Raw genomic sequence first — 13,854 nt, forward strand, 5'->3', positions numbered from 1 at the left:
TTTCAAATGTGTCAAGTTTCAGGTTTACTCATCGAGTTCGAGTTTAATTATCATCTGACCTCGTGGCTCTTGCTCACCCCTACAGTGTCATAGCCTTATGCACCCATTAACATGAGATAGATACTTTTTTAACTTTACCACAGCTCATAGCCTTATGGTGTCATGCACCCATTAACATGAGATAAATACATTTTTTAACTTTCATGTTTAGCACATAATTACATGTAAACTTTATAGAAGTAAAAAATAAAATTATATGCTACCAAAAAAAAAAAAAACTTAAAAAAGTTTTTATAACTTTTTAAAAGTTCATATGAACATGTTTTGGACTTATTATAGAAACCGTCACTGAATTCAATAAAATATTTAAATTGTCCGTTGAGAGTGACTCACTCAACAGCAAAGCAAAGCAGCTTCACAAAAAACCCTCCCGGAGCCATTGTTTCCGGCGATCAAATCCTCAAATAACCACCAAAACACCGTTTAAAATAACAGATTATCACATTACTATTTAACTATTTGCTTACTAGAATGATCGATTCTTCACCTGAAGTTCCTCTGCAACCGTCAGTCGAACAACTGATCGCTAAAATCTGTACGGACCGATGTATACCGTCACCGGACGTAACTGCCAGACGTTCACTCTCAAAGCTCACTCCGGAATCAGCGATCGAAATTCTGAACAAAATCGCTGTTTCGAAACAAATCCGTGAGTTTTCGCGTTTCATTGTTTATATGGTGAAGAAGACGCTTTCAGTTACCGTTTCTTCACCGGAGGATGATCGTGTGTTGCCGCAGAAGCGATCGCCTCCGTTTTCGTTCACTGATGGAACTCCTCAGAGTAATTTTTGAACTTTTCATGAATTTTTTTAAGTAATGTTTGTTACAAGTTTAGTTTTAGGTTGTGGTAATTTGATTATGTCTCGTATTGTGAGTGTTTCACTTGTTATTTTGGTGATTTTGTTGGTGTGGACTTGTGGCTTAGGGAGTTAGGGTTTATCTTTTATGTATCTAGTTTATTGTTTATGATCATATACATAGGAATAGTTCATAATTGTGCTTAGGGCTGCAAACGAACCGAACGACTTGTTCGTGTTCGTTTGTTAAAAGACGTATGTGTTCACGAACTGTTCATGAACGCTTACCGAACAAGAATTTATGTCCGTACTATGCAGTTAATATCGGTGATATATCATATATCGGTCCCCTAGTAAAATATCAGTGTCAAATATTGGTACCGATATTGTCGGTGATATTGACCGGTATTTGACCGATATATCACTGATATAACCGATACGTCACTGAATTATTAGTGTTAAATTGCTATATATATAAATTCTGCATTATATTAAAATTACCGTTATCTCACCGAGATAACCTATATCTCAAATATCGGTCCTTGACTGATATTCGATATATTACCGCATTAACTGTATAGTTTTCGTGTTCGTTTGTTAAGAAATGAGCTTGTTTCGTGTTTGTTAATTTGTGTTTGTTTGTTAATTTTAGGCAACGAACAAAAAGCGAACGTTGATGAACACAAACGAATGTTCATGAACACAATGGAAACAAACAAACGAACACAAACGAATGTTCATGAACACAATGGAAACAAACAAACGAACACAAACAAGCGTTCATGAACATAATATATAATATACTGACAGTTATTAAATATTTTGTTTGTCGGAATTTTGAAGTATTTAAATAAAATATAAAAACTAAAAACACTAATGAACTATGGAACACAATCGAACACGTTACCGAACGTTCACGAACATAAATGAATGAAAGCGGCGTGTGTTCATGTTCGTTTGTTTAATAAACGAAAGAACACACACGAACTTCCCGCCAAACGGTTCACGAACTGTTCGCCGAACGTTTGGTTCTTTTGCAGCCCTAACTGTACTTGAAAACTTGGTTTTAAAAAGCGAGAAATGCACAAAAGCAACAAGGTCTAAAACTGAGACACAAATAATTATATAATACATTATACAATTACTATATGTTTCTAGCATCTTTTACGTGGTATTTAGACACAAATAAGCTTTATATATGTTTTAATATTGAAATTACATGCATGTACAACCTGAAAAGCATGCTGTACAACAACCTGCTGCACAAAAGTATGAGAACTACATGAGGCGCCTGAGGGGCATTTTTTTTGTCTTGACATTTACATAATTACATTCAACTGTTGATGTATACTGAAAGTGAAATTGGACAGGAAGAAAGATTAATGCTGAATAGAAACTTAATGATCAAGAAATCTTGTGTAGTTGCTAAATTTGTGTTCCTGTTTCTGGCGCAGAATGTGCACACTTCGTTTCTCCAAATTCCAAGCAGGTTGTAGAAGCACCTGGTTCTAGTTCAAACTATAGAACCATTCCTGAGTACTTTCCTAGGTCTCCAAATGACGGCTACGGTTCTTTAATTTCAAAGAAAATTACATTCTTGCCACATTCAGGTTTGGAGGGTGGAAGTCCAAACGATGCTACTTGTCGCTTGGTTGACTCTTCAAAGGGCACGAATTTGGTCCCAAAACAACTTGTATTCTCAACAGATTGTGATTTAGATGATACAAATCATAGTAATGTATGTCAACAATTGTTTGACTCTTCAAATGATGACCATCGTATGTTTGCGGTCCAAAAGCAACATACACTGCCGCCGTGTTCAACCTCAAAGGGTACACACAACTGTTCTGTAATTCCAGATCAGCGTAGTTTATCACCCTGTACGAGGATTGGTGGCCCCACAAATATTCTTGCAAATCATGGTAAGGTAGGTCAACACTTGTTTGACTCTTCAAATGATGGCTATCGTATTTCTGCGATCCAAAATCAACATACACTGTCGCCATGTTCAACCTTAAAGGGTACACACAACTGTTCTGTAATTCCAGATCAGTGTAGTTTATCACCCTGTGCGAGTATTGGTGGCCCCACAAATATTCTTGCAAATCATGGTAAGGTAGGTCAACAATTGTTTGACTCTTCAAATGATGGCTATCGTATTTCTGCGGTCCAAAATCAACATACACTGTCGCCATGTTCAACCTCAAAGGGTACACACGCTAGCCACTTTTATGATATTTCAACTGCCACCCACAACGGTTCTCAAATTCCAGACCAGCGTAGTTTATCACCCTGTGTGAGTATTGGTGGCCCCACAAATATTCTTGCAAATCATGGTAAGGCAGGTCAACACTTGTTTGACTCTTCAAATAGCATCCATCGTTTTCCTGTAGTAAAAAAGCAACAAACGTTCTCGCCATGTTCAACCTCAAATGGTACACACGCCAGCCACTTTTATGATATTTCAATTGCCACCCACAACGGTTCTCCAATTCCAGATCAGCGTTGTTTATCACCCTGTGTGAGCGTTGGAAGCCCGACAAACAGTCTTGCAATTAGTCAGCAGTCATTACTTCTTAATGAACTCGAATTCAGGAAATTGTTCTTGGTATATAGTTATGTAGGGAGGTTAGTAAATTTCCAGCCTTTAATGTTTGTGCTGTGTGCTTTTATATATGGTGTTACTTGATTTTAGTCAAATTTGTTCACAGGAAAAAGCTTGAAGATGTAGTTTCTGTTGAAGATGCCATTGAGATAAAAAAAATGAAAACATTGTCGATGCTTGATTTCGAAGCTAAAATATGGGCCAAATATGGTTGCAGATTTTGTGAACCATGTGACAGGGCAATGGTATGTTATAGTGTAATATCTCTTCCATGATTTATTTTTGAGTAAAATGTCATTTTCGTCCCTGAGGTTTGGCCCGTTTTGCGACTTTTGTCCAAAGGTTTGTTTTTCCGCATCTGGATCCAAAAGGTTTGAAATCTTGCCATTTTCATCCGTCTCATTAACTCCATCCATTTTTCTCCGTTAAGTCAGGGGTATTTCCGTCTTTTTGTTAACTTAAAGGGCAATTCGGTCTTTTTCACTTTATGTACAAGCATTTAGCACAATGCTAAACGTAACCAGGCTAAATTTGAAAAAATAACGAAAATATCCCTGAATTAACGGAGAAAAATGGATGGAGTTAACGAGGCAGATGAAAATGGCAAGATTTCAAACCTTTTGGATCTAGATGCGCAAAAGCAAACCTTTGGACGAAAGTCGCAAAACTGGCCAAACCTTTGGTACGAAAATGGCAATTTAACCCTTATTTTTTAATATCAGCTTTATATTAATTAATAATGTAACATCAATTTGATTTCATTTATGTTGATGCACATTTTTATTTTATTTTTTAACTGTAGCATCTTGATTGGGATTCTGGAAAGACGCATCTTTATCACTGTTACGTGAGTATTGATGGAACTTACCAGTTTAAGGTTTGTATATCATTTTTTATTAACTTAGAATATTAAATCTTGATTTAATACATTCTTGATATTGTTATGTGATGCTATTTCTTGTTATAACGTTTCAGGGGCCATATCTTAATCCAAGAAGAACTCACTTACAGAGGGAACTTGGAGATGATAATGTGCTAATTATCCAATTTGCAGATGATCCAAACACGCCCGATATCCCACCCAATCAGTGTAACTGGTTTGCGGCTTATAACAGTATTTCTGATGGGATTTCTATTGGTTTGCGTCATTATCGTCTTTTTGGTGAGCAAATTATTTTCTTTCTTAATGAAGTTTTTAATCATTTAAGTTTAAACATGAATTTTGCATGTGATATGATTTTCAGCATTTAAAGATGTAGATAAGAAGTTTAAAGGTGATAACAGTAAGAAAAAACGGTCAAAATGGGCAATAAAATGCTACTTTATTAGAACGGATTCTCGTGCACCATGGGCTGAGAAAGATGGTTGCATTTTGTTCGGAAAAACGAGCCATGAAGCAAGGTGTCTGTTTATGCATGCGCACATGGTCTCTAGCATGGCTAAATACATCTCTAGGTAAGCGTACAAAGTTATTCCCTTAGTTGAAGTAATGAGGTTGAGTAAGTGTCAATCAATGTTGACACCTATGAAAATGGAAAAATGGGTAAACCACATGTACTAATTATGTAATTAATTCCTATTTATAAAAAAATCTTTGAGTAAAATGCCATTTTCGTCCGTGAGGTTTGGCCAGTTTGTGACTTTCATCCAAAGGTTTGTGTTTTCCCACATGGATCTAAAAGGTTTGAAATCTTGCCACTTTCATCCGCCTCGTTAGCTCCAGCCGTTTTTCCCGTTAAGTCAGGGGTATTTCCGTCTTTTTTTGTTAATTTAAAGGGCAATTCGGTCTTTTTCAGGGTATTCGGTCTTTTTACATAATGTGGAAAAGACCGAATTGCCCTTTAAGTTAGCAAAAAAGACGGAAATACCCTGGCTTAATGGAGAGATATGGACGGAGTTGAAGAGCCGGATGAAAATGTGAAGATTTCAAACCTTTTTGGATCCAGATGTGGAAAAAACAAACCTTTGGACGAAAGTCACAAAACTGGCCAAACCTTAGGGACGAAAATGGCATTTTACTTATTAATATCAGTGTGTTAGATATGACTAACAAGTAGCAATATAATGGTTTAAGAAGTGTATGCATTTAAAAAGGGATTTCGGATTTTGGCCTGTTTCCTTATAAGCTATTTGTTAAAAATAAAACATAACTTGGGTCAACACATTGTAAACGGGTTGAAATTGCCACCTTTACCGATTCAGTGTTTTCTCCTCAACTTATACTTGGTTGCAGATGTTCACTAGCACTATCAAATACAATAAAGCTCCGTGTTGATCTTACTTGTGTGCATGTTGAAAGAATTGAAGACATTCCTTGTCGTGTATACCCTTTTTTGTATATCTTACCGTCTTATTTTTTTCTTTATTTTCCTACAAAATATATTTCAACTCATGAGTTACTATGGATTTCAGGACGAGAATGGCTACGTTGTTTGTAATGAAGATGGGGAACCGTTGATTCATACAGATGGGACAGGATTTATATCAGAAGATTTAGCAATTTTGTGTGAAAAAGATTTCATTGAAGCTAAGGGCACAAAGGAAGAAAATTATGAAGTATTTTTATTTTTTTCTAACAATTGCCATATTACACTATATAAAGTATAAACTGGTTTTAACTTATGACTATATTCTTTATTTCTAAAATTATTGCAAGCTTAAAGAAGAATCACTCGGAATTAACGGCAAAGAATCTTGCATTAAAGAACCGGTAAATGTTAACCCTTCATTGTTTACTAGAATGTATGGCTGCAAACGAACGCGAACAAGACGTTGTTCGTGTTCGTTTGTTAAGAAAATATGTGTTCACGAACCGTTCATGAACACTTACCAAACGAGATTTAATGTTTGTGTTTGTTCGTTAAGGAAATGAACGTGTTCGTGTTTGTTTGTTAATTTTAGGCAACGAACGCAAACAAATGTTCATGAACACAGACTAATGTTCATGAACACAAATGGAAACAAACGAATACAAACAAGCGTTCACGAACATAATATATAATACACTAATACTTATTAAAGATTGTATTTTTCGGAATTTTGAAGTATATATATAAAATATAAAAACAAAAAACACTAATGAACTATCGAACATAAATGAACACGTTACCGAACGTTCACGAACATAAATGAACAAACACGGCCTCTGTTCATGTTCGTTCATTTAACTAAACGAACAAATTTCTTGTTCGTGTTCGTTTATTTACTAAACGAACGAACACAAACGAACTTCCCACCGAACGGTTCACAACTGTATGTTGAACGTTCGGTTCGTTTGTAGCCCTACTAGAATGTTCCAGGTCATAACCTTTTGTTTCTACCTTTGCATTAGCCTTTGCTCGTCCAATGCCGCTTGTTCAAGGATGGTTATGCTGTCAAAGGAACTCTTCTTGTAAATAAAAAGGTAAATGTTGTTGCTTCTTTCTTAAGCTTCTTGTAAACCATTATACCTAAAAGAACAACTAGTTATGCCATTTTTCTTTTATTTATCTTTAAGCTCAAACCCCGAACTATTCAAGTCAGACCCTCAATGATAAAGGTTGAGAAAGATACTAGACTTTCCAATTCAACTTCATTCAGTTCGTTGGAGATAAATTCCGTAAGGTATTTTTATTAGACTAATGTTACTGTATCATAGTACTATAATAATATGGATTTTAGGTGCACCCTAATGTTTATAAATGGTTAGGTTATTGAAATAAAGCCGTACTTGCAATAATGTCATTAACATATATCGTCAACTTAATTTCCATAAAGGCCTTATTCTTATACAACGTAGAATTAATTACACGGTCGGTTCCTGTGTTATGTTAATATTTTGGTTTTGATACATATTTATAGGAAAGTACATAGATAATCCAAACTTTTGCAATTTGTAACACATTTAGTCCCCATCTGGCATCCGTTAACAAAAAAAGTCAAAACTACAAACGTTTGGACTAAATATGTTACAAATTGCAAAAGTTTGGACTATCTATATACTTTCTAAAATATATGTATAGTAAAATGCCATTTTCGTCCTTGAGGTTTGGCTAGTTTTGCGACTTTTTTCGAAAGGTTTGTTTTTCCGCATCTGGATCCAAAAGGTTTGAAATCTTGCTATTTTCATCCGGTTCGTGAACTCCATCCACTTTTCTCTGTTGAGTCAAGGGTATTTCCGTCTTTTTTGTTAACTTAAAGGGCTATTCGGTCTTTTTCACTTTATGTACAAGCATTTAACATAATGTATAAGTATTCAAAATACCCTTAATAGAGGAAAGAAAGACAGAAATACCCCTGACTTAACGGAGAAAAATGGATGGAGTTAACTAGCCAGATGAAAATGGCAAGATTTCAAACCTTTTGGATTCAGATACGGAAAAACAAACCTTTGGACGAAAGTCGCAAAACTGGCCAAACCTCAGGGATGAAACTGGCATTTTACTCGAACCAATATATTGGCATACCACAGGGACGGTGTAATTAATTCCAGAACTTGTGTAAATATTGGGAGATTGTTAATGTGCATTTTGTAATCTTAATTTTTCAGTCGTAGACCAAGAACAGCCAGTCTATCAAAGAACTTGATAGCACTTTTAAGCGTAGGAGGTGTTCCTAAAAATTACTTTTTGGAATTACTGGAAAATACATTGCAAGATGGCCAGAAAGTATCCTCAAGTATGCGGGCAGCAGTTAGAGGTAGGTACTTTTAGACAAACGGATCCAACTCGACCCGTTCATATGTAAACGGTTAGAAACCGGATTGACCTGCTGTGCTTCTTTCTGCAGTGGGCCTAAACTATGGACAAATGGATGACTCATCAACTTCAGTAGCAATGATTGGGTGTGGAATTCCGCTTGAAGAACCGTATCTTCAATTTCGTCTTTCAATTATGGCAAATGAAGAACGGAAAGCGCTTCGTTCGGGAAAGATTCCAGTTAATGAAAGTTATTATGTAATAGGGACTGCTGATCCTACTGGAACCTTGAACAGTGATGAAGTTTGTGTTATTCTGTATGTATTAGTTTAATAATTTCTACTGCATTTAAATAAGTTACGAGTAAAATGCCGTTTTCGTCCCTGGGGTTTAGCCAGATTTGCGTCTTTCGTCCAAAGGTTAGTTTTTCCACATCTGATCCAAAAGGTTTGAAATCTTGCCATTTCATCCGGCTCGTTAACTCCATTCATTTTTCTCCGTTAAGTCGGGGGTATTTCCGTCCTTTTTGTTAACTTAAAGGGCAATTCGGTCTTTTTTAGAGGTATTCGGTCTTTTTACATAAAGTGAAAAAGACCGAATTGCCCTTTAAGTTAACAAAAAAGACGGAAATACCCCTGAGTTAACGGAGAAAAATGGATGGAGATAATGGGTCAGATGAAAATGGCAAGATTTCAAACCTTTTGGATCCAGATGCGGAAAAACAAACCTTTGGACGAAAGTCGTAAAACTGGCCATACCTCAGGTAAAATATACTTTTGAATGATCTTCGACCCGGTTCACTTTTCCAATCCCTTTGACCCGCTTTATACCAAACTAACTCATAACGACTCATTTTTAAATAAATTGGTTAAAACTGCCACCTCTAGGGTTCTAATGCTCATACAAGAGCAATTATGTATAGTTTTAGCAGTAAATTTGATACTTCTGATTATTTTTGTAACCGTTTATGCAGGGATAATGGTCAAATATCAGGAAAGGTTCTGGTTTATCGGAATCCGGGCCTTGACTTTGGGGACGTACACATTATGAATGCAAAATATGTTGAAAAAATGGAAGAATTTGTTGGAAATGCTAAATATGGTATTTTCTTCTCTACAAAGGGCAAGAGATCAGTGGGAACTGAAATTGCCAATGGTGATTTTGATGGAGATACGTACTGGGTTTGTAGAAACCCACAGGTATGTACTCAATTATTAGAGCCCGTAATTTCAATCAGTTTTCGGGTTATGTTATATTGGGTCAAAACAACTTTATTTTGACAAAAAATTACTGACCCGTCAAATTTGGACTCATGCTTTCTTTTATGTCTTTTTGTTGAGAAATTTCAGTTATTACATTACTTCAAAGCAAGCGAACCGTGGCAAAGGAAATACTCAACCCCAAAAGCACCTAGCAAGAAACCTAGCGAGCTTTCACCTGAGGAATTAGAGTCCGAGCTTTTTTCTCTACTTTTTAAAACACAAAAACATAGGTATGTGTCAGGTGGTGTTTGGGTAACAGGTCAAAACAGGTTCGGGTCAAAATGGGTCATTGGTGTGGGTTGGTTGGTTTGGCTTTCCAGAAAAAAAATATACTTTATCAACGACTTTTTTTGTCGAATATTATTACAATTATGTTTTATATTTTAAATAATTACGTAATTTGAACAAAATACTTTTGGATATCTTATTCAATAAGAACATACTTTTGACCCGTTTCCTTAGCTATTTTATTTTACCTACTTGACCCATTGGAGATAGGAAGATTTATTCGTTAAAAACACATGTTGCACAACTTTTGACCCATTTCGTCAGTGTTGTTTTTATTTTATTCATTTGACCGTTAGAGATGAAACATAGCCCGATTGATTCATTCAAGAAACGGGTCGAAATTTCAACCTCTTGTATTAGAAATGGAAAAAAAGCCTAATCTGGTCAAGCTTTAAAACAAACTACTTCACCGATTAGTAATGTCTACTGTTTTTCAGTATGGTAGCTGGTAGAGCTGCTGACAGCTGGCAAGCATTTATGGATCAATATCTTGTTTTGGGAGAAAATGATGTTGATGAGAAGCGTCGAATTAAAGAAAAGCTGTTGAAGTTAGCTGATTTGTACTATGATGCACTAGATGCCCCCAAAAGCGGGAAATCGGTTAGATTACTTTTCTCACCTTTCCTATTATAAAATATAAACTTAAAAATATATTCCGAGTTTTGTTTATTCTTTTACTATTAACAAACAATACTCGTATCATTTCACTTGTGTTTCTGAAACAGGTTGATATTCCTCAAAGTTTATTGCCCCGGAAATATCCACATTATCTCGAAAAGTTTCCCAACAAATCATATAGTTCTTCTTCTGTTTTAGGAGAAATTTATGATAGAGCAATGGCGTATCAACCTGATAATGCATTGATACGAGGTGGGCCCGTGTTTGCATAGTCCTGTAAATGAACCGAACGAACACGGACAGAGTCATGTCCGTGTTCGTTCATTAAACTTTAACCGAACACGAACATATAATCGAACGCATTTTTGTGTTCATGTTCGTCTATTAAGAAAATGGGTGTGTCCGTGTTCGTTTAAAGCCTAAACGAACAATTCACGAATGTGAACGTAAACGAAGATAATTGACTAAACATAAACGAACATAAAGTAACTTTTTATATAAATTAGTGATTAATTACGATAAATTTACCTTGGAAAACCCATTTTTATTACTATAAAGCCCAATTAGTTATATTTATATAAGTAATTAAGAAGTTGCTTTTATGTTTAATCTATATACAAATATAACTACTTATTACGCCCCGCTTGCGGTATGTGCATATAATGTATAACCGAAAGACATGGGAGTACATGCGCTAATCGGCCTTTGTCTTATTTGCTGAGTGTTATGTGCCTTATGTCCAAGGCTTGATGCAAAACTACTATCGAGCCGGGGGGTCTCACTGGATGCAGCCTCTCTATTTCTACGGGGTAGAGGTAAGGCTATCCACATCTTACCCTCCTCAGACCCTACCTTAGTTTTGCTATTGGTGGATTTACTGAGTATGGTGATGATGAGGATGATATATACAAATATAACAACTACTTAAATTGAAACGAACATAAACGATCAAACAGAAACAAATGTATATGAACGAACAAAATGTGTGCTCATGTTCGTTCGTTTATTACATAAACGAACTTCCCACCGAACAAGTTCATGAACAGTTGATGAACGTTCGGTTCGTTTACCAGCCTAGTTCTGCATCTATGTTTTTGCTTTATTTAATCATATTTTTTTGGTGTGTAGAAATCTGGAAATTACCGTGTTTTAACGTCGAGATACCGGATTCCATTTTAAGTCTATGGAAGAACCGGTACGATTCATACAGGCACGAAATGTCTTCAGCCTTGCAATCTGGAGATGAATCGAAAAACAACTCTGCAGATATCGTGATGAATAAATATAAGAAGGTCTCACTTTTTTAGAATTTTATTTCGCATGAATCACAAACCACGAAATGTATTAAGACTCGCTTGTTAAATCAATGCAGATGTTATACGAGGCTGAGAATTTTGCATCAAGTACTAGGAAAATCGAGGATATTTACAACGATGCCCTTGCAATTTATCATGTAAGTTATGACTATGCTATCAGGTATGCAAATGTTGCAAAGTGCGGATTTGCATGGAAGGTAGCTGGTGAAGCGTTGTGCTCGTATCATGAATCGAAAACCCCCGGAAGGTCGATTTCGTTTAAAATGAATGTGTTATCCAAGTTTATTTAGTTCCACAACATGTTTTAGGGATGTGAAGGATTTGTTGTAACATTTGAGTCTCTTCTTGTAAGCCAATGTCATTGTATCTATAGTAGTGGCGTTCGATGTAATATATACCAACTTCTTTGAGTGTTTAGATGGTGGCATTCTGATTATAAATATATGATTGTTTTAGGGTTGTATAATTAGTTTAAGAGTAGCTTACTCGAACTAATTATCTTGATCAGTGGCGGAACCAGAACATTTTAGTCGGGGGGTCATCATTAGCTTAAGTTCTTTACATGTTAAAAATTAAGGGTCAATTTTATGTTTGTTTCTTTAAAACTCTGATTTTCTACATAAAAATTTAATAAATTATGGTGATCGGAGGGTTAGCTGACCCTCTTGACCCCCCCCCCCCTCTGGTTCCGCCCTTGATCTTGATTTATTCTCACTGACGAATCACTCGAGTCACGATTATGTTCTGATATTTCATAATATAATCGATAGCTGCGGGATGCTGTATAATTTCTCTGATGAACCCTATAATGTGGAAGTGCTTCAAAACTTTGAACCTAAAGATTATCATCTTTTCTTGGCTAGTTATCCTTTTCTTGTCCATTTAATATGTTTTAAAGAATAATTTCTTGATGATACAAAATTAATTGAGATATAACAGTATAACACTGCATGTTCATGTGTAAATAGATTGGAATGCCACTTCTACTTAAGGTCATAGTCTTCTAGTTGGTTAATCTTGAGAGAGAAAAATGGGCAGGTTGGGTGACGGGACATAGGAATACGTTTTTATTAAATAAAACACAACGTTGTTTCCAAAAGTCGAAAATAATGTCTAGTAAACAACTTTTATACGAAACTAGGATGACGATAATAACTGATCAAAAGCGACGATTCGAAAAAAAATGTACATTGAAGTTTTATGTTGCGAAAATGACTTTTGACAAGAAATATATTTTCCAAACAATTTAATATATTGAAGTAGTTTATTAAATGTTAAATCATTACGTGTAGACTATGGTTTTGTCATAAATTTTGGATCACTGACGGACCACTGGAGTATCATTGTCCATCTCCACTAGGCATAATGTTTATACGCCAATTCAGAAGGAAAACCAATAAATATGGAAAAAACCCCCTTGTGGGAATCGAATCCAGGATCTATTGGTCCCAAAGTCTTATCCCACCCCCAAGAAGTCACTAGGTTATAAAGCCATGGACCGCAACATATGAAAGTTCTAATAAATTAGAATATGGGTGTATCATCTTATTCAGGGAATTACTTGGGATCTTAGAGGACACGGGGTGGTCCGTTATACCACCCCACAACGCGTGAAACTTCAACGAGAACACCGCCGCCGCCGGTTATATAACGGGTGAAACTATCACGGCGTTGAACCGAGCACGCGTTGAACATTTGAAAATTTCGACCGTTTGAACATTTGACCGTTTTAAAACGGTAAACAATCAATTAAAAAAACTATCCATTTTATCTATTTATATATTTGCATTTTAACCATTTTACACACACCAATCTACATATTTTATACCAATTTAAACCCATTTCACACAATTTTTATATCTTTCTCAAATAGAATTCCCTACGGACTCGACGTTTCCAATGTCTAGCGATACCGATTCCGAGTCGTCTTCCGACAACGACACGCTAAACTATTTTGTGTCGGTGTATAACGAGCTTGATGCCGAGTCGTCCCGCCCAAAGAAGAAGATGGTCGACCGTGATCGTATACGTGCCAACGAAGTTTTGATGAACGATTATTTTGTAGAAAACCCGCTATACAATGCCGAAACGTTTAGAGATCGGTTTCGTTTACCCAAAGAATTATTTTTAAAGATTGTTGGAGACATCGAAGCAAGCGAGGAATGGTTTCAAGAACGTTACGATGCGAGGGGCAAACCAAGTTTCACGCCGATACAAAAATGCACGTCCGCC

At 36.0% G+C, this 13,854-nt stretch overlaps 1 protein-coding gene across 2 annotated transcripts; it reads left to right on the forward strand.

Moving 5' to 3' along the window:
• The first annotated feature begins 372 nt into the window (after nt 1–372).
• Nucleotides 373–12,085, forward strand: LOC110917788 (probable RNA-dependent RNA polymerase 3). 2 transcript variants are annotated; one of them, XM_022162236.2, is made up of 20 exons: nt 374–841; nt 2,312–2,973; nt 3,199–3,485; nt 3,569–3,707; nt 4,265–4,339; nt 4,438–4,624; nt 4,707–4,917; nt 5,696–5,783; nt 5,875–6,018; nt 6,119–6,172; nt 6,794–6,865; nt 6,959–7,065; nt 7,991–8,139; nt 8,230–8,455; nt 9,112–9,337; nt 9,488–9,630; nt 10,126–10,288; nt 10,414–10,558; nt 11,435–11,598; nt 11,679–12,085. In XM_022162236.2, exons 1-20 carry the CDS (start codon nt 532–534, stop codon nt 11,910–11,912), a joined length of 3,786 nt encoding a protein of 1,261 aa, XP_022017928.1. In that variant the 5' UTR covers nt 374–531; the 3' UTR covers nt 11,913–12,085. The 2 variants fall into 2 exon arrangements, with proteins under 2 accessions (XP_022017927.1, XP_022017928.1); XM_022162235.2 differs by having other exon boundaries at nt 373–841; nt 2,312–3,485.
• Nucleotides 12,086–13,854: the final 1,769 nt, after the last annotated feature.

Source organism: Helianthus annuus, chromosome 10 (genome assembly GCF_002127325.2).
Source record: "Helianthus annuus cultivar XRQ/B chromosome 10, HanXRQr2.0-SUNRISE, whole genome shotgun sequence".
Classification (NCBI taxonomy): domain Eukaryota; kingdom Viridiplantae; phylum Streptophyta; class Magnoliopsida; order Asterales; family Asteraceae; genus Helianthus; species Helianthus annuus.